Source organism: Mustelus asterias, chromosome 19 (assembly GCF_964213995.1).
Source record: "Mustelus asterias chromosome 19, sMusAst1.hap1.1, whole genome shotgun sequence".
NCBI classification, from domain to species: domain Eukaryota; kingdom Metazoa; phylum Chordata; class Chondrichthyes; order Carcharhiniformes; family Triakidae; genus Mustelus; species Mustelus asterias.
Genome location: NC_135819.1, coordinates 80,178,739 through 80,203,772, shown reverse-complemented (window position 1 = coordinate 80,203,772; position 25,034 = coordinate 80,178,739). Strand labels below are relative to the sequence as shown.

Here is a 25,034-nt window from a genome sequence, read left to right as displayed (position 1 = left end):
CCAGTCTCAAAGGGGAGAACAGCCTATGGGACTGGGACTGGCGACTTTAACTTTACAGAATTGTTGGTGCATTGGTTTATTATTAATGAAATAAGCTTATTAGGGCTTGTAAGTGTTTGCTATTCTGATTACTGTGCTTTGGTTGTCTTTGTGGTCAGACAGACATTTTAGAGTTGTCTCTATTAGAGTTATTCACAGAAGATTAACTAAATTCAGCAGAACACTAACAGCTTGTTAGACTTCCCTCAGTGGTCTGAGAAAACTTTTCTTATACATCTTTATTTGTCTCAGGGTATCCTTTTGCTTTTCATCCCTCGCCTCTCTTTAGTTTCTGTTTATCCTGCACCACTCGAAAGGATGCACTGTTGACTTGTTCCAAGCTCTTTGCCAGTAACATTTTGAAACTGGCCAGGTGGAATGACTTTCTCAGTGTTATACCCCCTCTCCTATAGTGAAATAATTGTCCCCTGCTCAGTCCTTCATTGTAAGAAGTCTCACAACGCCAGATTAAAGTTCCAACAGGTTTATTTGGTAGCAAATGCCACTAGCTTTCGGAGCGCTGCTCCTTCGTCAGGTAAGTGGGAGTTCTGTTCACAAACAGGGCATATAAAGACACAAACTCAATTTACAAAATAATGGTTGGAATGCGAGTCTTTACAGGTAATCAAGTCTTAAAGGTACAGACAGTGTGAGTGCAGAGAAGCACAGGTTAAAGAGGTGTGTATTGTCTCCAGACAGGACAGTTAGTGAGATTTTGCAAGCCCAGGCAAGTCGTGGGGGTTACAGATAGTGTGACATGAACCCAGTCCTTCATTAAACAGCACGTCTAGGATCCGTGGCCTGTATTCAAGAATTTCACGTGAAACCCCACATGCTGCTGTATATCTTTACTGGAAACTGCATCCTCTCAATGTTTGGGACAGCACTTTGGAGCAATTGGCCACTGTCATTAAATGATTAGGCTGTACAGCTGAACGATGTTTGAGGTTCTGTAAAGTGGCTTCAGAGGTTGAAGGTTTGCGCATATGATTTTCTACGCATAGTGAGTTCTTCATCTCTACTTCCCCACCCAGAGAAAAAAACTGGAGGGGATGTCCATCAAATCACTTTAATTTACTTCCTACCAGACTGTCTGTATAGCAGCAATGATGTGGAGATGCTGGCGTTGGACTGGGGTAAACACAGTAAGAAGTTTAACAACGCCAGGTTAAAGTCCAACAGGTTTATTTGGTAGCATGTGGCTTTTGCTACCAAATAAACCTGTTGGACTTTAACCTGGTGTTGTTAAACTTCTTGCTGTGTATAGCAGCAACCCATTGCGCAACCATGATAGTTTACTGTTTCGAGTTTGCAAAACAAGTTGTTAATTGGTTCATTAAATCTGATTTTCTTTTTAAGACATAAGATAACAATAGCTTAAAACATAACTTGTCCTATGTCTTTCACATTATTAATGAGGCCTGCGGTTTGTTTTATCTGTACAAGTATTTTGTTTTCAGTTATCTACTTTATAATATACAAATTAGGACACAATCCTTCTTGTAAATAGGCAATCACATTTCCATAAGTAATGCCATGGAATGTGTGGGTTTGAGCACTTCAGTGAAACATGTGAAAGCTGACATATTTTACAAGTGTTTCAGTGTGAAACTGTTCAGTTGCAAAGCACTCACTCACAGGGAAGAGATGTGGGTTTCTGCGTAGGCAGTCAGCAGGATAACTATTCACGTCTGGGTGGAACTCAAGTGAGAACATGAACAACAAACAACAAAGGGAAATCCATGAATTAACTTTGTGATAGGAAAGGAGTGGGAGAGAGAGAACGACAAAGAAGTTGCCCATGATTTATGCCTCAAGTGAGAATGTTCCATCAATTTATAATGAAGCGGCTAAGAAGGTGGTAAAGATGGAGCAGAGGGCATCAAATGAAATGTAATTTCAGTTCTGGATAGCATCATAGGTTACAGAAGAACAATGTCAATAAACTAAAGTGGTTTGTGGGAATTGACACAGGATATGCCCTTACCAATATTCAGTGTCTACTAAACCCTGTCATTATGCAGTATTCCACTCTGGACTTTGGAACACTACACCAGGATAGATTATGTGATTATTGCAACAAAGGAACATGAACAAGTGATTTATATATTGAGTTTTAAAATGGATGCAGGTGGAAACCTTTGGGCTTGGAGCTTGAATTGTAATTGAATTGTATAGGAACATATTCTTACAGCTTCTTAAATCTCAGGTATCGATTGAAAGTAAAACACTTTGTTTAAAATTAAGTGTCAGTTTGGTTACAAAACACATTCTTAAGAAGATGTACCTTATCTCGAATGAAACGGGGGGATAAAGGCAAACAGACAACTATTGCAACTAGATGTTGAAATGATGGAAATGGAGGTAGGATTTAAATCACTCACTGAATAACCTCAGAGTCAGAGGATTTGCCTTTTACCTTTAAGAATGAACATGGGGGATCAAACAGATTAATGGCCTACAATTTTAAAATAATTTTGTGTGATAGAAGTTGTAGAACGAAAGCGGTAGAAGACATTGGTATGGCCTTTGAACTGCTTGACGTGAAACTGTGTTATGTGTTGATGTTCACCGCAAAGGTAAGAGGGTATCTTCAAAGATCTAGCAATACATTCCTAGTGAAACTAGTAGCTACCATGGAGGAGTTGGAGGCCATTGGATTTTTGGCCTTAAGGAATATAGGAAATGGCAAATGCAAACTGAAAAAGTCCAATGTCTTTAAAATATCAGTTGACATAGTGTCCACCGCTCTTGGGAGACTAATCCCTGATTTCCACATTTGTGTTTTAAAAGAAATCCTGATTTCATTACACTGCCTGTATGGAGTTCGTACGTTCTCCCCGTGTCTGCTTGGGTTTCCTCCGGGTGCTCCAGTTTCCTCCCACAGCCCAAAGATGTGCGGGTTAGGTTGCTTAGCCAGGATAAAGTGTCCCTTAGTGTTCAAAGATGAGTAGGTCAGGGGAACTGACGGGGTAAATAAGTGAGGTTACAGGGATAGGGCCTGGGTAAAATGCTCTGTTGGAATCTGTGCTTACCCTGTGCTTTAATCTTTCCTGAGGTTTGATGCCCAGGACTGAATGCACTGCTCCAGATGGGTTCTGACCAAGATTTTGTGCAACTGGTGCATCACTTATTAATTTTTGCTTTTGTGAGAAAGGCCAACATTCCATTTGTGGTTCTGATTCCTTTTTGTGACTGTGTACCAGCTATTCATGATCCGTGCACACCAATATCTAAATCTTGCTGAATTTGATTTATTACTGTCACATGTATTAGTAGTCATGATGTGGAGATGCCGGACTGGGGTAAACAGTGTCATACATGTATTAGTATACATACATGTATTAGTATACAGTGAAGTATTGTTTCTTGCGCACTATACAGACAAAGCATACTGTACATAGAGAAGAAAAAGAGAGGATGCAGAATGTAGTGTTACAGTCATAGCTAGGGTGTGGAGAAAGATCAACTTAATGCAAGGTAAGTCTATTCAAAAGTCTGATGGCAGCAGGGAAGAAGATGTTCTTGAGTCGATTGGTACGTGACCTCAGACTTTTGTATCTTTTTCCTGATGGAAGAAGGTGGAAGAGAGTACATCCAGGGTGCATGGGGTCCTTGATTATGCTGGCTGCTTTTCCGAGGCAGCGGGAAGCGTAGATGTGTCAGTGGATGGGAGGCTGGTTTGCATGATGGACTGGGCTATGATCACAATCCTTTATAGCTTCTTGCAGTCTTGGGCAGGGCAGAGTCCATACCAAGCTGTGATACAACCAGAAAGAATGCTTTCTATGGTGCATCTGTAAAAGTTGGTGAGTGTCGTAATGGACATGCCAGATGTCCTTCGTCTTCTGAGAAAGTAGAGGCATTGGTGGGCTTTCTTAACTATAGCATCAGCGTGGAGAGACCAGGACAGGTTTTTGGCGATCTGGACACCTAGAAACATGAAGGTGTCGACCATTTCCACTTTGTCCCTGTTGATGTAGACAGGGGCATATTCTTTTCTACGCTTTCTGAAGTCGATGACTATCTCCTTTGTTTTGGTGACGTTGAGGGAGAGATTATTTTCGTCGCATCAGTTCACTGGACTCTCTATCTCTTTCCTATACTCCGCCTCGTCATTGTTTGAGATCTGACTGTTGAGATGCTTGGACTGTGGTGTCATCAGCAATCTTGAAAATCGAGCTGAGGAGAATTTGGCCACACAGTCATAGGTGTATAAGGAGTATACTAGGGGGCTGAGGACATAGCCTTTTGGGGCACCTGTGTTGAGCATGATTGTGGAGGAGGCGTTGTTGCCTATCCTTAACGATTGTGGTTTGTGTGTTAGGAAGTCTAGGATCCTGAGGAAGGAGCCGAGCCGAGCCCCAGGCCAGCGAGTTTGGAGATGTGTTTTGTAGGAATAATGGTGTTGAAGGCCAGGATGTAGTCAATAAATAGGAGTCTGACATTGGTGTCTTTGTCATCCAGGTGTTCCAGAGTTGAGTGTAGGGCCAGGGAGATGGCATCTCCCTGGTGGACCTGTTGCAGTGGTAGGTGAACTGTAGTGAATCCAGGCAATCAGGGAGGCTGGAATTGATTCATGCCATGACTAACCTTTCGAAGAACTTCATAATGATGGATGTCAAAGCCTCCGGACAATAGTCATTAAGGCACGCTGCCTGGCTTTACTTTGGTAGAGGGATGATGGTCATCGTCTTGAAGCAGATAGGGATCTCAGATTGGTGTAAAGAGAGGCTGAAAATGTCTGCGAATATCCCCGCCAGCTTGTCCACGCAGGATCTGAGGGCTCATCCGCTCTGCGGTCCTAACTTTCTCAGCATTAAGAAAGTCTTCTGATATGTCTTGCTGTGATCCAAAGTGGATAACCTCAAGTTTTACCATGTTTAACTCCTCCATAGTTTGCCCATTCACTTGCTCTGCCTATGGTCCTTTATAACTTCCACCTCCCATCAACACAACTTACTGTGCCACCTAACTTGGTATTATCTGAAGACATGGAATACAGTTCTCTCTTCCTTCATTTGGGTCATTTATTTATCTACTTATATATTGCCCCTGGACTGATCTGTAGAGAAATCCCAATGATCACATCTCACCCATCAGCGACAGCTTATCTTTGACTCCTGTTTGTTTGCCAATTCCAAGCCCATGGCGCAAGGTTACCTCCAATTCTGTACGCTTTCCCTGCCACTGTAATCTGTGCAGAACCTTATTAAATGCCTTCTGGAAGTGTACATGAGAGCCCAAATAGGCTATTCGCCCCTGGAATCTGTTCCAACATTTAATGGGATTGTGGCTGACTAGGGTCTTAACGCCACCTACCAACATAGAGTTCTAATAGAATCCCTACAGTGCAGAAGGAGGCCACTTGCCCCATTGAGTCTGCACCAACTCTGACAGAGAACCTTACCCAGGCCCTTTTCCCCACCCTAACCCCGTAATGCCACACATTTACCATGGCTAATCCAACCAACACATCTTGGGACACTAAGGGGCAATTTAACATGGCAAATCCACCTAACCTGCACATCTTTAGACTGTGGGAGGAAACCGGAGCACCCGGAGGAAACCCATGCAGACACGGGGAGAACGTGCAAACTCCGCACAGTCACCCAACGCCAGAATTGAACGCAGGTTCCTGGCGCTTTGTGACAGCCATATTAACCGCTGTGCCGCCCTGAACCTTGACTCCAACATCACTTAATACTCTTGGATAGCAAACACCTATTGATCTTGGATTTGAATTTATTCATTGAGCTAGCATCCACTGTTTTTTGTGGGAAAATGGGCCAGATGCACTGGGGGAACCTCCCCCCACCCCTGGACATTGCTAGGTAAAACATTCGTATGGCAGTTGCCCAGAAGTGCAAACTTCCCTTGGGCAATTGCCCTGCACTGGGAATCTTCTGAAAATTGTGATTTAAATCACATTTTCCACATGTTTCCCACTGTTACATCAATAACTACCTAGAAAAGTTAAAAGAACTGTAGTTTTTGGATAACCATTGTACAGGCCCACACTGACTCAGACTGCCATTCCGCTGAAGCTTGGGCGCAATGTTCTACACTTTTATTGTCCCTTGCATGAAGAAGAGTTACCCAACTTCAACACGTTAAAAGTCTGAAATCCACAAACGCAGCATCCACAGAAAGTCTTCTATTCACTAGGCTGGTGACCTCCTCGATAACTCAACTAGATCATTTACAATAGTGTATATTTATATAGCACCTTTCACAAAATAAATCATCCCAAGGTGATTCATAGGAGCACTATAAAACACTGACCAAGGAGAAATGGGGCCAGATTGCCAAAAGCCTGGCCAAAGAGGTCAGTAGGTTTCAAAGAGCATCGTAAAGGAGGAAAGATACCTAGACAGTGGGACAGATATAGGGAGGGAATTCCAGAACCTGGGGTCCAGGAACTGAAGGCAGGGCAACTAATGCTGGAGTGATTAAAATTGGGGATGCACAAGAAGCCTGAATTATTGGAGCACAGATACCTTGGAGGATTGTTAGACAAGATCCACCTTAAATAATAAATGATCAGGTACATACAAACTAAATAGGGATTGTTAAGGTACACGTTAGGAGTTTAATAAATTATTCAGGATTTTCATAATGAGAGTGTCACACTGATTAACTACAAATGCAGTGCTGGAAAGGCTCTGTTAATCAGTGTGTGCATAAAGTACATTAATTTATATTCAATTCAATTCCATTTGCTTTGAATTTTTTTCCCATTACACTTGGCTCAAAGGCCTGTTTTGCACTTTAGAAGGTATCTATTTATTATGCAGAATTGTTGGTTTGTAATTGTGTCCCCTGGGAGCATTGACGCAAAATCTGCATCCACACAATGTTATATAAATCCTGACCAAACTTAGTTTTTCTCCAAAGCAAACCCAAATGTTGGGATCATTGAATGATACAGCACAGGAGGTCATTTAGCCCATTGTGCCTGTGTCAGCTCTTTGGTCGAACTATCTAATTCCACCACTTTGTTCTTTCCAAATAGCCCTATAATTTTTTTTTTCTCTTCGAGTATTTGTCTAATTCCCTTCAGGAAGTTACTCCAGTGCAACATCTCAAATCCAGCTGGCCAAAAACCGGAGTTGTCTGAAAAATAGCCATAGATTTTAATTGAGAGAAATAAAAAAACTTGCCTAGTCAGTACAGTTAGGTACTGTATTGGCATGGTGTGACATCAGGTGGCTTATATCCCTGCACTTGTGTGCCAGTCTATTCCCACACTCCAAGCGAGCCTTGATCCCACCTGACCTGACTTGACTCGAACTGTTCCTGGTCCAAACCACCCAATTCGAAATCCAGCAATATCTGAAATCCTGCACAGCCTTGGTCCTGAGGTTGCTTGTTTTGTGAGACACTGTACTTGTGTTTTATTGGTATTGTACTGTATTGTACACAATACCTTTTCAGGCTTTGCATTCCAGATCACAACATCTTGCCATTTTTTTTAAGAACGGTTTTCTCATCTCGCCTCTGAATCTTTTGCCTGTCACCTTAAATCTGCGTCCTCCGGTTCCCAAGACCTTCTGCCAATGGATTCAGTTTGTCCTGATTTACTCTGTTAAAATCCAACCCAATCTCATCTTTAGCTTCTTTGTTCAGAGGAGAACAATCCCAGCTTCTCCAAACTCCACAGAACCGAAGTCTCTCATCACTGATACCATTCCAGTAAATCTCTTGGCATCTCCCTGTAGTGTGATTTCCAGAATTGAACACAATACTCTAGCTGAGGCCTAAGCAGTGTTTTATAAAAGTTTAGCATAACTTCCTATGCCTCTCATAATAAAGCTAAGGATCCCATTTGCCTTTTTAATAACTGTCTCAACTTGTCCTCCCATGTGCAAAGATTTGAGCATGTAGATCACCAGATTGAGAAGAGGCAATATAAACTAAATGGTATGATTTTAAACACCCTGTTTAAAATCATACCATTTAGTTTATATTGCCTCCTCTTGTTCTTTGCATCTTCCTCCCAAAATGTATCACTTCACACTTATGTGTTACATTCCATTTTACATATGTCTGCCCATTTTACCAACCTGTCTGTATTCTCCAGAAGTCTGACGTTGCCCTCAATATTTACTACATTTGAATTTCATGCCATTTACGGATTTGAAATTATATCCTGTACATCCAAGTCCAGGTCACTAATATATTAAGAGCAGTGGTCCTATTATCAACTGCTGGGGAAGTCCACTGTGTACTTCCCTCCAGTGTGAGAAATAGTTGCTCACCACATATTAAAACCGCATGTCGGTGCAGGCTTGGTGGGCCAAGGGGCCTGTTTCTGTGCCTTAGTGTTCTCTCTGCTTTCTGTCACTTAACCAATTTGCCTCCAAGGTGCTTTAATCCCATGTGCTTCAATTTTTGTAACTAGTCTATTATGTGATACTTTGGAATCATATTTTGAAAGTCCGTATAACAACATCAATTGCATTACCCTCATCAGCCTGTTCCTTCATCACAGAGCTTATAGGATATAGACAGGCTGGAAAATTGGGCGGAGAAATGGCAGATGGAATTTAATCCGGACAAATGCGAGGTGATGCATTTTGGTAGATCCAATTCAGGTTGGAGCTATAAAATAAATGGCAGAACCATCAGGAGTATCGACGCACAGAGAGACCTGGAGCTCAGGTCCACAGATCCTTAAAAGCGGCAGCACAGTTGGAAAAGGTGACGAAGAAAGCATATGGCATGCTTGCCTTCATCAGACGGGGCATCGGGTATAAGAGTTGGCAAACAGTTACAGTTGTTACAGTTAGAAAAAACATTGGTTAGGCCACATCTGGAATACTGTGTCCAATTCTGGTCACCACACTACCAGAAGGACATAGAGGCTTTGGAGAGAGTACAGAAAAGGTTTACCAAGATGTTGCCTGGTATGGAGGGTGTTAGTTATGAGAAGAGATTGAATAAGATTGTTCTCCCTGGAAAGATGGAGGCTGAGGGGCGATCAGATAGTTGATAAAATTATGAGGTGTATAGATGGGGTGAACAATTGGAAGCTTTTTCCCAGGACAGAAATGACAGCTACAAGGGGGCACAAGTTCAAGGTAAGGGGGGAAAGGTTCAGTGGAGATGTGCGGGGGAAGTTTTTTACACAGAGGGTGGTGGGAGTCTGGAATGCACTGCCAAGTGAGGTGGTTGAGGCAGACACGTTAGCAACATTTAAGATTTATCTGGATAGATACATGAACAGGCGGGGAACAGAGGGATATAAGCGACTGGTCTAGATAGGACAATGTGATCAGCTTAGGCTTGGTGGGCCGAAGGGCCTATTCCTGTGCTGTACTGTTCTTTGTTCTTAATCATGTTAACCAAACATGATTTACCCAAAGAAATTCATACTGACTTTCATTTATCAGCCCATGCTCCAAATGCCGATTTATTTTGCCCCAGATTATTGTCTCTGAAAGTTTTCCCACCATGTTTGGCTCTAGCTCGTTGGTGGATGCTGTAGCCTTTATATTCAATCTTCAACAGCACTACTGACATTCCATGGTTCAGTAGCAAAGAAATTATTGTGTTCCATAGTGTATTCAAAATTCATAACCCATTCTGAACCAGATATTTTGGCCCTTTTTCAGTCTTCTTGAAAATAAAAAGATAGTGTTTTTACTGCAGTGACTCATTGAGCCTGCTTCAACAACACCTTCCCAATCCACAGCGTCTACCACCTAGAAGGACAAGGGCAGCAGATACATGGGAATACCACCATCTACAAGCTCCTGTCCAAGCCACTCACTATCCTGACTTGGAAATATTTCACCGTTCCTTCACTATCACTGGGTCAAAATCCTGAACCTTCCTCCCTAACAGCGCTGTGGGTGTACCTACACCTAATAGACTGCGCCAATTCAAGAATGCTGCTCGACACCTGCTTCTCGAGGGCAATTAGGAATGGGAAATAAATGCCAGTGGTGCCCACATCCCTGTGATAGAATACATTCTTTAAAAATTGAGAAAGATCTATGACTATAGTGAAGGGTGCTACCAAGATTGGTTTTGCATTTTAAAACCATGGACTTGTTACAGAAAGGGAAGACTGAGGGGTTCATCATTGTGAGACCCTGAGAAATAAGGAGTTAAGCGTGGGAACATAATGCATCAACACAACGAAGTTCACAGCTTGTATGTTCATTGATATACTCATTTGAGTAAGATGGAGTTTGTGTTCAGCAGAGCGAAGGGGGCAGCATGTAGGACAGAGTGGAGCTTAGAAACAACAGCAGGGGAAAATCTGTTTCATAAAATGACGACCCTGGTGTGAGAATGATGTGGAAGAGTAGTTGATCTTTTTCCATATAATTGGCTGTTAAAAATAGGCCAAATAACTTCTTGTGGACAGATGTCAGTGGTGACAATGGTCATGTTTATTTTTGTTATCAGTTGAAAAGGTAAGTTTAAAAGCAGATTTAAATGGATGGAAAAGAAAGGTTGCAAGTCTAATTGTCTTTTTAAATAATTCTTTGAAATTTAACCGGAATGTTTTCTTGTAATGGCAGAGTACAACAATGCACAGAGTTTTAAATTGCTGTTTTTGGGGTTGTTTATGTGCTGGTGGTTTTGGGGGAGATGGAGGGAGACACAGTCAAGGACAGAGAAACTTTCACTTTATTTCTTGTTGTTTTTCTGTAGCCAGAGGTCCGGCTTGCAGAAGGATATGATGTGTTTATCCCCAAGTCTCAACTGGAGTCCATATTACTAAACTACTCCCGTTCGGGAAGCCTGCTTTTCCGGAAACTCGTCTCTGCTTTCTTTGATGACCGGACGCTGGCTAATTCTCTTCCGAATGGGAAAAGAAAAAGAGGAGCGAACGATAATAGAAAGGGCCTTGATCAAAACATTGTGGGAGCAATAAAAGGTGATTTTAAAATATATATTCTGATCAAAAGGTGCATCGTTTCTTAAATCCAGAAGTCTGGATTCTCTATGATAAGCACTGGAAGGAACACTATTAATGAATAGACCGTGCTTCAGAATGACGTCTTGTGTATGCCATCGTACCTAGTCCTGAAAATATACACAGAGCACTGAGTAATGCTGTGTTATCATGAAGACCTTGAGTCTGTCATGTGTTACCAACTAATTTCTGGTTCTCAAATGTTGTGGGCAGTGGTTAACATAAGACTGTCCACGACAGTTCATCTGCATCCGAGATTACATTATTCATCCTGCTCTCAAAGTTTTAAATGATACATATTCACTTTGACATTCTTCCTTGTGCAATTACCAAGTTTAGAGAAACTGTGCACTCCATAACTGATTTGAAGGTCACTAAGCCTGCTTTGTTTTGAGCCTGCGCTTAGTAATAAATGTGAGAGCACGGAGTTAGCTGGATTATTAATTAACCATTTGCTTCTCACGTTATATTTGTGCTTGGGATGTGGGTGTCACTGGCTGGGCCAACATTTATTGCCCATCCCTAAATGTCCTTGAGAAGATGGTGGTGAAACTCTGCAATCCACATGGCGTAAAGGTACACCCACTGTGCTTTATTCTGTAGAGGTTTGATACAGCAAAGTGTTCGGTCCATTAGAGAGGGCAGTTAAGAGTCAACCACATTGCTTTGGGTCAGAAGCCCTGGGTAGGCCAGACCAGGTAGGGATGGCAGAGTTCCTCCCCTGCAGGATATTGGTGAACATCAATCCAGATGTTTCATGATCATTGTTAATGGGACTAGCATTTTATTCCAAAATTAATTTAATTTAGATTCCCCCAGCTGCCTTGGTGTAATTTGTACTCCAGATCATGAGTCCAGACCTCTGGATCACCAGTACAGTAACATTACCCCTTTGTTACTTTCCCATTAGATAGCACCTCAGTCAGTGCAGCAGACCCCCAGTCCTTATTGGAGTGTCATCTTAGATTATGTGCTTAAATCTCTGGAATCCACAACCTTCTGATGCAGAGGCAAGAGTTCTGTCATTGAGCCACAGTTTACCTGGCACACTCAGCTGTGTGAATATTGATATAAGAATACTCTGTATACAACTTTATTTTACCCCAATTGAGTCATTTTTTTAATACACTGTGTGATTCGGAAGATGGGGGCTATTTTTCTCAATATGTGGGGATAAAATCCACTGGCTGCTGAATGTATCCTTCTTTAATTGGCTGTGCTTCCCTGTGCATGCTCCAAGCATGCACTGTATTGCTCTCTGACCTCATTTGGAGCGCCTGAGTCGGCAGCCGCCAGGATCAAAGATGGCGCTACTGAAATGATCACAGCTGGGTGACCAAATCCTTTTAAAAGAAGCGTGAAACTATTCATTTGTACTCGTCCATTGTGGGTTATTTAAATTGTAAAAGAGAAATATATAGATTTAAGGCAAGACACTGCACTCTCTCCATCCTGGATACCAGCATGCTGGAATGAAGCATTGCTGCTTGTAACCAGAACCAGAGGTGTCTGTGGAACAAGGAGTGATGGTAAATTGCCAGGTGTGAAAACTCTGCTCTCCATAAAACCTGGAGAAAGAATATGGAGGTATGTGCATGATCGCAATAGCTACTACATTGGCAAGCATTGACGGGATTCCTGGAGAGTGTTTGCCCAAGGAGGAGATGGGGATGAGGAAGGAGGGATTGGGGGTGAAGGGGAGTGGGAGGGGACCTTCATAAATACTGCCTATGGATGCCCCGTGCCTACTGACACTCCCTGGGAACCACCAAATTTTGAAATTCGTGCATGCGTGAAACTTCTGGCCTCACCACACGGCACAGCCCTCAGTTGTGCATGTGCAGAGGTCCCTGCATGGGCAGACTGGGCGCCACTGAATGACATCAGCTAGAAGAAATGATTATTGATGCTAAGCAGGTAGCCTGGCAGCACAGAACTATTCATGGGCGATGGGAAGTGCACTTGCGCAGATGAGTGCGCACGCGCAAACCGCCATCTTGCATTGGGAGGGACAGGGTGATTGTAGTCATATCAGCCATGGTTCAGTGGGTCAGAAGGTTGTGGATTCAAATCCCAGTCCAGGACTTGTGCACAAAAACTTAGGCCAACTCTTGCTGAAGGAGTGCAGGACCTTCAATTACAAAGCATGGCATCAACTTCCAAGTTTATGCCATTGACACCCAGGTCTACCTCTCCAGCCCTTTCCTTCACCACTGAACAGTTCTGCACTGTCGGGCTGCCTGCTTTGACGTCAGTAATCATTACTTCCAACATCAATAAGACTGACAACATCACTTAGAGCAGGGAAGCACTGTGAGGAGGTTTGACATGTGAGATTTTTGTAATCATGAAGGATTTAGACAGAATCCATGAAACTTAATTCAATTTTGGTCAGTATTGAGGGATGAGTTAACTTCAGCTGTGCATCCATGGATGTTCCCTGAACAGGCATCAGGCAGTTGTTTATTTACATATTCTAATAATTGACAGGTTTGAATGATAATGCCAATGTGTCTTTAAGATTAATTTCACATCCATTTAACCCTGTGGAAAGAAACTGCTAGAGTTGAAGATGGGTGATTAAGAACAATTAACATTTATCCAAAGGGGAGAGACAAGACAAGGGAATGTTTTTGTTTGTTTGTGAAAGTTGTCTCTTCAGTGTGTTTGTTTGTCCATATTGATGTACTTTTATAAATTGCATAGAAGCAGCAGCACTTCCTATATTCTCACTAACATCAATTTGAGACATTCAATTAACCAAAATGAAAAAAATTCAGTTTTCACAGAAAAATATTGCACATTAAATCAGATTGACAGACTTCCTGGACCAAAGGATTGGATACAGATTCTCCAAGATCAAATTAAACTAGCAAGAAAGCGTTTAAAAAGAGGTTCTGGTAAGTAAAGGTATTCTGTGATCTCATATATATCTCAAGAAGTGAGTTTAATAGAAGGACTAAAAGTCTGCCACATTGGAATGAAGCTATGTTTTTGTTCACTTTCAAATATTGTGAAGTACCGTACTATATATCGGAGTAGGAGTGATACTACCTGGGTTACTACAAAGTCCCCAAGAATTCCACAGAAAAGAAAAAGATTCTGCTAATCACCCATCTTGGGACACTAAAGGGCAATTTATCATGGCCAACCCACCTAACCTGTACATCTTTGGACTGTGGGAGGAAACTGGAGCACCCGGAGGAAACCCACGCAGACGAAGGGAGAATGTGCAAGCTCCACACAGACAGTCACCCAAGACTGGAATCGAACCCGGGGTCCTTGGCGCTGTGAGGCAGCAGTGCTAACCCGCTGTGCCACCATGCTGCCCAATAAAACGGGCAGCATGGTGGCACAACCTTCAAGATCTCCCAGAACCTCCAGAAAAAATGACGATATCAAATTTCCACCTGAGCGAAGTAGATTTCCAGTAGGCTCCTGCTTTAATATTCAGGTGACTGGACGGCATATTTGCAACTCCATTAAGGATGGATTGGGTCTAAACTCTCAGGAGTTTAGAAGAATAAGAGGGACTGCAGTTGAAACATAGAGGATTCAGAGAGGGCTTGGCAGGATGTATGCTGAGAGGTTGCTTTCCCAGGCTGGAGGGACTGGGAACTAGGAATCAGGGGTCAGGTGTTTAGGATTGTGTTAAAGTGAAATTTCTTCACTCAGAGTATTCTTCTTTAGAATTCTTTACCCCAGTGAGTTGTGGATGCTCATGTTGAGTGCATTCAGGATCAACAGATGTTTAGACATTAAGGGATGTGGGAATAGTGCCGGAAGGTGCAGCTGAGGTAGAATTTCAGCCATGATCTTAATGACCTGTGGAGCCAATTTAAGGGCTGCACGGCCTACTCCTGTTCCTATTTTTTCTGTTTTTGTGTGGAGCTAGGCTTATGTTGAATAACATGCTGACCATAAATTTTTGCTCACCTTACTTAGTGAACTGTTCAGCCATATAAATACTGTGACTACAAGAGCAGGTCAGAGGCTGGTAATTCTGTGGTGAATAACTCATCTCTTGTCTCCCCTCCCCCACTCCCCAATAAAAAAGCCTGTCCGCCATCTACACTGCAGAAGTCAGGAGTTTGGTGGAATACTGTCCACTTGCCTGGATGAGTGCAGCTCTAACAACACTCGTAGCTCAACAACATTCAGACAAAGAAGCCAGCTTGATTGGCACTCCATCCACCACCTTAAACATTTAGCCCCTGCACTATTACTGTTATATGTTGTGTGTTTTATCTGGCTTGCTGTACTTTGCAAGCTAGTGCATTGTGGGATCACAGGATCCATGTTTTCTCATTAGTTCAACTGCGACAGTAATAAGGAACAGTTGCAATGTTAATCACCTCCTGCGTTTACTTGTGTACTGATCGATCTTGAAAGATGCCAGGACCAAAACATAACTGGATGTACAGTGACAGCAATGTGTACCATCGACAAGATGCACTGCAGCAACTCATTGAACCTCCTTCGACAGCATTTTGCAAACCTTTGACCGCCATCACCTAGAAGGGCAAGGGCATCAAATGCAGGGGACACCACCACCTGCAAGTTCCTCTCCAAGCCACACTCCATCCTGACTTGGAACTATATCGCCGTTCCTTCACTGTTGCTGGATGAAAATCCTGGAACTCTCTCCTTGACAGCACTTTCTGGATGTGCTAACATCACACGGACTGCAGTGGTACAAGAGGGCAACTCATCATCCACCTGTTTAAGGGCTATTAGGGTTGGATATTAAATGCTGGCATAACCAATGATCCCCACATCCCATGAAAAGAACTTAAAAAATTTAATTGCTTCCATAAGTAGTCTTAAGGAATCTGATTACTTGCAATCTCTGAATTAAATTGGTATTTAACTGATTTTATACTGATGTGTTTCTAGTCCTGGAACCTTTTGAATCCAGTGGAAAGATGGGAAGCAATTTTCTCCTAAATACTGGTAAGGCTTTGCAATGTTTGTTGTATTTCAACATGTTTCGGGAAGACTTGTCATTCTGAGGCAAAATGTTCTAAATGTGAAAGCAGCAGATATTGTCTTACAAATAATATTGTGATGAATGGTTAATTTGTTTTTGATGGTGTTGGTTAAGAAAGGAATGTTGGCCATCACACCGAGAGTCTGCAGCACAGAAACTGGTCTTTTGACCCATTATGCCCGTGTTTATGCTCAGAAGAACTTCCTGCTTCCTCCAGCTTATGCCATGGAAATCTTTAACATCCAAATGAATGAGGCCCTGGTTTAACATCTCACCTGAGGCTCCATCAGATTGCACTGAAATATTACCACAGAGTTCATGTTCAAACCTTGGTGTGAGGGATACAATCCAATTGCTTGATGGACAAACCCCCTCGGGCAGAACGAGAATGGGACTCGATGGGCCGAATGGCCTTACTTCCGCTCCTATGTCTTATGTCTTATGGGTCTGTGGTTTGGTTGTTTTGGAGTAGGTAAAATGCCAGTTTATAGTTTTTGAGAATACATTGAGAATCCATAGTCAGTTATTGCGAGTCACAAAGGAAATTTTAAAGGTGCAGCCATTTAAATAATAAGTGTTTTGCATTCAAAATACGCCTAATTTGCATTAGAATGCTAACTCCAGGAGATAGCTGGAATGAGAACTTTCATGCAAAATATAGTATGTGATGTCTCTGTGTTCATGTACATGCCTGTAATTGAGAACATAGAATAGGACAGAATTAGAGTTCCCCCTCTCCCCACCCTCATTAGATAGATTTAGGCCTCATCTCCATGTCTCTATTAACAAACACCTGCAAAGTGGCATGTCAGAGGAAATTTGATTTGATTTATTATTGTCACATGTATTGGGATACAGTGAAAAGTATTGTTTCTTGCGGGCTATACAGCCAAAGCATACCGTTCATAGAGAAGAAAAAGAGAGGGTGCAGAATGTAGTGTTACAGCCATAGCTTGGGTGTAGAGAAAGATCAACTTAATGCGAGGTAGGTCCATTCAAAAGTCTGATGGCCACAGGGAAGAAGCTGCACTTGAGTTGGTTGGTATGTGACTTCAGACTTTTGTATCTTTTTCCCAACAGAAGAAGGTGGAAGAGAGAATGTCTGGGGTGTATGGGATCCTTGATTATGCTGGCTGCTTTGCCAAGGCAGCGGGAAGTGTAGACAGAGTCAATGGATGGGAGGCTGGTTTGCGTGATGGACTGGACTTCGTTCACAACCCTTTGTAGTTTCTTGCGGTCTTGGGCAGAGCAGGAGCCCAGACCAAGCTGTGATACAACCAGAAAGGATGCTTTCTATGGTGCATCTGTAAACGTTGGTGAGAATCGTAGTAGACATGCTGAATTTCCTTTAGCCCCCTGAGGAAATAGAGGCGTTAGTGGGCTAGAAATTTGAGTCTGCTCACTTGTAATACATGTCATTGTGTTCTGCAAGGAAAATTGTCTGGAGCTAAACTTTCTGGATGGCTCCTGTATAAAATTTAAAGATTCAAGATTCATGATGTTCGCTTGCATATATTTAATATTTTAAGGATTTTTTCAGTGTCATTTTAAATGTCCCATTAATCTTTTTTGATTCATGCCTTTATTAACTGACCCGCAGTTGATCAACACTTGTAATGGAAAGGGTTTTTGGAGTTTTGTGTTGACTAGCTTTCCCAGCTGGATGAGCTGGCTCTTTCTTTCCTGTAACTAATAACCCTGAAATGTGTGTTTTACTTTAGGAGGGAGCACTAACACAGCCAGTTCAAGTGACATATGGGATGCTTCAGAACCAGTCTGTACAGTTCAAATCTGATGTTTGGACAGCTGTTTTTCTTATGGAACACAATCCTCACGGTGGTTGGATCAAAGACAGCCCTTTACTCATTCATATTCATTTTCTCTCTCTCGCTCTTGCCTCTCAAGGCACCTGTGCTGTCCTTTATAAATCTTTCATTCATTTAATATTCAAAGTTGACTACAATATTTTTCTTTTAAATCGTGTGTTTTTTGTTTTAAAGAACCATTCTGTGCTGCTGTCGAGAGTACTGTAATGAAGTTGCTACTGGAACATTATGAAATGTGCACAGATTTCCTCTTATAATTTAACAAGTAAAACCAAAACATTATAAATGGAAGAATTGTACAAAATGCACCAAAGCAACTTTTCTTCTTTACATATTATTCAAAATGAATTTGAAGATCAGAGATTTCACTTTTTAAAAAGAAACTATGGAGTGTAATTTTTTTTTTGCGTGTTGTTGTAAATCGGACGCAAGAAAATTGGCAGCCTGTTTTGCATTCTGCCCAATTTTGCTTTTCCATTGACATGATATGTGTCACCGTAGAGTCAAAGGGGGAAGTTTTCCCGTCCTGCTCACCACGGGAATCGTAGTGGAGGGCGGGGGACCATCCTTTGACCTCAGGTGGGATTTTCCGGTTTCGTGGCGGGTGTGGCCACCCAAAATCCTCAACTCCCTACCTAAGCAGTGTTGAGGAAAGTACCTGTACACTACCAGCTCCAACAGGACAGGTGCAAAATCCGTCACCACCTTCTCAAACAACTCAGGATGGATAGTAATTACTGGCCTTTCCAGCAACACCCTCATACTGAGAACACCTATATATTTTTTAACAAGGCAAGTTTATACCTCCGTACCTTCAGTAGCAATCGTACTAACATAATATTTAAGAAGCATGCCTCTTCCAGAATAGTTTTAATTTCTTTTACCCATCATGGTTGTAAAGTATTCAGTAGATTTAAAGTGAGGAATCTGTGGTAACTGTGAAGTTTAAATAGCAGAACCAGTATTATGCAATTACTACTGATGAAAATTAGTATTTAATCAAGCTCCTCTTAATTATCAGTAGCACTAAAAACAAGAAAGGCTACATTTCTTTGAAGATGCAGTTCAGTACCGACCGCATCCACATGCTGAGATACTAATCGTGATAAAAAAGCAGTTGAAAGTTTGAGCTTTACTCTAATTGATTTTGCAGGCTAATTATTCAGGAAAAATGTGTGTATTAATTGCAATGACTTAATTCAGAAATAATTTATAAGGGTGTTTGTTTAATGGAGGCTCATTTACTCAGTCATTAGATTTTAAAACTGAATTCTTTCAAATCAAGTTTTTTTTAAAAACAAACTCATTTTATATAAGATCACTGAGGAATGTAAATAATTTGGGTTTTTATTAGAAATTGTGGAACTAGTTAAAAACTGGAGCAAAAACTATTGTAATATATTGTCAGTTACAGTTTTAATATGTAATACCTGTAGCAATTTATATTATAAAGATGAATATACTGTAACTGTTAATAGCTACATTTTGTGTCACCTTCTTAATGAACTGCTATTGCCTAGAAATTACTGTTTACCATAATGTATTTGTAATATGCTTTGTCAGCTTCTTTAGCAGGAATTTTAATTCATTTTAGTGCTACTATTTAAATAACTGGCAGAAGAATGTCCAACAAATGCTGATATTGCAACTTTGTGTTGTAAGCGCTGTCTGTTCCAGTGGTCTAATAGCATAAGCACAGTTGCCTACACAAAACAGTGACACCCAGTAACGTATCTCCATATATGACACTAGTTTTGCAGTGGCTTCAATCCGATTGGTTCCTCATCTTTGGGAATCATAGAATCCCTACAGTGCAAAAAGAGGCCATTCGGCCCATCAATCCTGCACCGACAACAATCTCACCCAGGCCCTAACCCTGTAACCCCATGTATTTACCTTGCTAGTCCCCCAAGACTAAGGGGCAATTTAGCGTAGCCAATCAACCTAACCCGCACACTTTGGAGCGTGGGAGGAAACTGGAGCACCCGGAGGAAACCCACACAGACACGGGGAGAATGGGCACTGATTTCACTGGAAAGCAGCAAACCAGTTGGATTTGATACTGGTCCATTCTTAGGAAATAACTTTAGATGGCTTTTGAAGTTTTAAAACTTCAATATTTTTAATGATGTATACTTTTCCTTTCCCTCCCTTTCCCCGGAGTATACCTACTCCCACTGCCTGACACACACAGTGCCGATGTCTGCGAACACTTGTGTCGTGCGCCTATTGTCAGTTCTGTCTATGAAAGGTCACACACTCCTGAAAGGGAAGACTGATGCCTATTTCTATTCTCCCACCTCATCTGGACCTCGGCAGTTTACAGAACAGTGGGAGGCATGTTTGTCCCTTTTGTTAGAACAATCCAAAGCTAATCCTATTACTCCCTTGCCATGATGCTGTATCTTACCCTGCTGAGAAATGTATTCAGTTTTCCTTAAAAATGGTATCTGCTTTAATCGCTTACTGTTGTAAAGCACCCCATATTTCAACAACCCTCCATGTGAAGAAATTTCTCATTTCTCTCCTCCACTTCTTAGCTTTTTGAATTGATGACAACTCATAACTGGCTCCTTAACAACTTGCATTCAAATAGGGCTTTTGACAGTGAAACGTCCCACGGTTGTTCACAGAAGTGTAATCATATATAAGTTTAGGATGAGCCTAAATCTATGCGAGTGAAGGTGGGAGGGTGGCCAGTTGAGCATTGAAATGGACCAAGTCTGACAGTAACAAAGCGTGAATGAGATTGTCAGCAGCAGATCAAGAAGAAATAGTCTTTCCCTAATTGCTCTGTTAAAGCCATTTTAAATCTCCTCTGCTCCAGTGGAAATCATGCCAGTATCTCCAATCTCTTTTCATGACTACAATCTCCCATCCCTTGCATCATCATCTTGAATCAATGTTGAATACTTTCTGTGAGTTTAATATCCTTTGTGTAACAGGGGGCCCAGAGTTGAAAATCGCACTCTAATCGGTCTAAGCAGTGCTTTGTATAGATTTTTCATTGCTTCATTATCTTGTACTTGATGTTGTTTATAAAACCCACAATGTTGCTAGCCTGTTTTGTGGTTTTCGTGACCTGAATTCATGTTTGTACATTATCAGTTTGCAACCTCCAACCTTTTGGTTCATCCACACCGTTCAGCATCTTTTTGTAAAGTGTACACTCCCATTCCTTATTTTGCACCCAAAATATATTATCCCATGCATGTTTCAGTCATCTTTCTGCTCATTGTATTAATCTCAGCCTTGTTTTGCTGATCTTTTCACTGGCTCTTAACTCAATGAAAAGTAAACAGCTGATTTACTTCTTTCAAACTGATAAAACTTTTTTTTCTACAAAAACGCCTTCCCAGAACACAACAAAACTGAGAGAACCTTTCAAATTCAGGCCCTCAGACATTGCAAGAGCAGACTGGATCTGGCCAAAGGTAAAGCAGAGACCAACCTTGCACCTCACATAGCTTCAGGAAGATTAATGATTTGTCATACACACAATAAGACTAAGACCATTCAGATAGAGGGTTCAAATGACTCACTAGCTGTGTCCACTACCTGGTGTGGTGCTGAGTGTGTGGTTCAGATCAGAACACTACTGGCTAATTCCAACCCATAGTTTGTGTTTTATTACTTATTTTGCAGTGAGATTTGCATGGTTACACGTTCAGAGAGCAGGCACAAACATGATACCCGAAGCAATTTTAAAAATTCATTTGAAGGACATGGCATCATTGGCTGGCCAGCATTTATGCCCATCCATGGTTGCCATTGAACTGAGTGGCTTGCTAGGCCATTTCAGAGGGTAGTTGAGAGTGCTGTGGCTCTGGAGTCACAAGTAGGCCAGACCAGGTAAGGACGGCAGATTTCTTTCCCTAAAGGACATCAGTGAACCAGATGGTTTTTTTTCCCACAGTCGACATGGTCATCAGTAGATTCTTAATTCCAGATATTTTTAATTGAATTCAAATTCCACCATCTGCCGTGGCGGGATTCGAACCCGAGTTCCCAGAACATCAGCTGAGTTTCTGGATTAATAGTCTAGCAATAACAACACTAGACCATCACCTCCCCCCTTTTCCCTAATTAGAATGTACAAAAGCAAAGCTTTGCTTATGTGGATTTCAAAAAACAAATATAAGGTCATCATTTGCTGTAGAAGGGCAATGCTGTAGCATTGTCCGCTCTTGGGCACCATACCCTTTCACATTTAGGTTTTTAAAACATTTTTGCATTGTAAATTATTGAAAGTGCGCGCCGATAAGATTGCAGTGAACTAAACAGGGCAGCTATGATCTGAGCAAGACCAGGATTATGTAACCTTTGCTGATCAGATTAAACGATGAAGAAGTAAGGACAAACAAGGAAGCATAAATCAGAGTGGGTGAATTTGATGTTATTTCAGACATAGAAGAAATAAATGGAGAGGAAGAAAAATTGGATTAAAAGATTACAAGAAAAACCTAAAGGAAAAGTAAAAAAAGGTTTTAAATCTCCACTATCAATTAAAACCTGAAAGAATGAAACTACATTTGCAATTGGTTTATTAGCAACAATAATTAACATTTATCATGTTTTTAAAAGTGAACTTGTGCTTAAAACGAGGACTCAGCTTTCAATGAAAAGTAAACAGCTGATTTACTTCTTTCAAACTGATAAACTTTTTTTTCTAGACACACCTCCTTAGAACATTGCAGGACTGAGAGAACCTTTCAAATTCAGGCCCTCAGACATTGCAGGAATAGGCTGGATCTGGCCAAAGGTGAAGCAGAGACCAGCCTTGCGCCCCACATTGCTCCAGGGAGATGAATGATTTGTCACACAGACAATAAGACTAAGATGATTCAGATAGAGGATCCAAATGACTCACTAGCTGTGTCACTACCTGGTGTGCTGAATGTGTGGTTCAGATCAGAATGCTACTGGCTAATCCCAACCCATTGCAAAGGCGAGGCAGTCTGTGAGATGCTATTTTTGCTGCCCTAATGGCAGAGTGGCAGAACTGAGACAGCAGCTCTTGGATATCTCTGTCTAACTGCATTTGTATGCAAACCCCAGTCCAACACCGGCATCTCCACATCATAACTGCATTTGCCCAGCACCTGAAATTGTACCAGTTGTGCCATTTAGCTTCACTGTTATTTTGACAGCAAATTCTGGCCCATTATCCGGTTTATTTATGGAAACATTTGGTTTGACATAGTTTGGGTGTGACACAATGGGCCAGAAATCTGATGCTACTACACTCATTTACACCCATTTCACATAAAATGGACAGCTAAGCTTCCACTAGGGCAGAGGTTATGTGCACTCTTTCTGTGCCCGAGGGGTGCCTCCTGCCATTTGCAAGTAAGTGGTGTAACACCTGTTTGAGACTATCTTTGCAAAGTTTGTCCGTGACTGACTGCAGTGTGGATACAGGTTCTATTTTTGAGAGGCCTGGACTTTGCTTTTCAGGACGTATTGGCTCTATTGAAAGTGAGATTGGTCAGAAAGTGCACTGGAACCAATTGTGTCCTAAATTGTCAATTGGAATCCTGTGCATGTCACGGGGTCTCAATTTCCATATTAAAAGAAGCCTGAAGCAGAAGGGTGTTTCTGACTTTGTCACAAACCCAACTGATGTTATCGGCGAGGGTGTCCCAACCTCGGACACCAGTTCATGGTGCTGTATACTCTTATTTACAGGAACGGTGTGAGGAGTCACAAGCAAGACGCAGTGAGGGCTGGTTACAGTCATAGTATAACACTTATTAAAGACTATTTATTACAATAAAGAAAATGCACATATACACAAACAGGATTATCATCTAAGACTGTTACATAGGAACTACTAAACACATCCACACAGTTCTTGTAGAAATTACCCTTTTTGATCCAAAATGCATTTACGAGATCTGAACTCCTTCAAGACTTCCTTCTTCCCAAACAGCATCCAATTTAATCGATCTGTAAGTGGAGGCCAGCTTATAGTTACCACAGCTGAGGAGTTCTTCTGGGAAACAGCTCTTCTTGGTTCAGTGAAGATATGGTTTTAACTGCTCCATAAAGGTTTCTGCTTGCTTCTGGTCTACTAGCTAGAACTTGGCTTACAGGCTGCTGGGTGGAATCTGTCTCCCTGCTTCCACAAAAGTTTGGCAACGATACTATTGTTCCCTATGGTCCTCTGTGTATTTGCTGTCTATCCCCTCAGCCTATGTAGTTCTAAAAGATTAATATATGTATGCCTCCCTCGATGGTTCAATTGTCTAACTAAGGTGTTTCCTACTAGCAGGACGATGTATTCTTCTGGTCTGTCTTAAGAAACTTAAGAATCTTGCAACTAGGAGAGATATCCTGTGAAATACCTTTTGAAATGCTGGCAGCTTTTAACCTGCCAGCATGTTCATGACAACATTCAGGGGTCAATGTCCCCACACCCCCCCCCCCCCCCCCCCCCAATGCTAGTGGCAATGGGATGATTGTCAACATCAACAGGGCTATATCCCCATTTTAAGGTCGTTACTGTGGTGTTAACATTGATTACTGTAAGTTAAAATTTACCTCAATATTCCAACCATGCTTTTTGATTTGTAATCGGATACACTAGTGTGCCCAGATCTTTGTTTCAATCCTTAACAGCTTACAAATAGTACTTGCTCATTAATCCAACTCTTTTTCCTTCACCAACTTTTTTGCTGCCGGTCCATTGTGAACATATTTATCTACTTTAATCTACATAAGATGCCAGCATTCATCAATGTAGTTTGTACATATCTCCTTTGGAAGATCCTAATCTGAGCTGCAATGATTGCTTGGATGAGCTGGAGTAACTTTGATGTTCTTCAATTTCAATAGTCAGTCCCTCCTCCATTCTGCTATATAGTTTCCCTTTGCCCCATTAGCTCAAAAGCTCCTAAGAAGGCACCTTAGTGCTTGCAAGTAAGTAGTATTCATGAAATGTTGACCAATGCCAATTCTCTGCTTTATGGTTCAACAGTACAAGTACGAAAAGACAAACTAGCGCCAATTTCCAAAAGAATCTTCCCAATTGTTGCTGAAGATGTCAAACCCTCTGTACCAGCCATTTTCTTGATCATAAAAAACTAGCATTTATATAGTGTTTTTAATCTAAAAAGGACGGCATGGTGGCACAGTGGTTAGCACTGCTGCCTCATAGCGCCAGGGACCCGGATTCAATTCCGGCCTTGGGTCACTGCCTGTGTGGAGTTTGCACGTTCTCCCCAGGTTTCCTCCGGGTGTTCCG

The 25,034-nt window shown here is 41.7% G+C and overlaps 1 protein-coding gene across 5 annotated transcripts in view; it reads left to right on the top strand.

Moving 5' to 3' along the window:
• bend7 (BEN domain containing 7) overlaps positions 1-21,004 on the top strand; it is a 44,167-nt gene extending 23,163 nt beyond the window's left edge. For all 5 annotated transcript variants that reach the window (XM_078235971.1, XM_078235972.1, XM_078235974.1 and 2 more), the window contains 4 exons: positions 10,708-10,933; positions 13,753-13,872; positions 15,869-15,925; positions 17,684-21,004. In XM_078235971.1, the coding sequence (XP_078092097.1) occupies positions 10,708-10,933; positions 13,753-13,872; positions 15,869-15,925; positions 17,684-17,757 (477 nt within the window). In that variant the 3' untranslated portion in view covers positions 17,758-21,004. The remainder of the gene's footprint in view (positions 1-10,707; positions 10,934-13,752; positions 13,873-15,868; positions 15,926-17,683) is intronic.
• Positions 21,005-25,034: the final 4,030 nt, after the last annotated feature.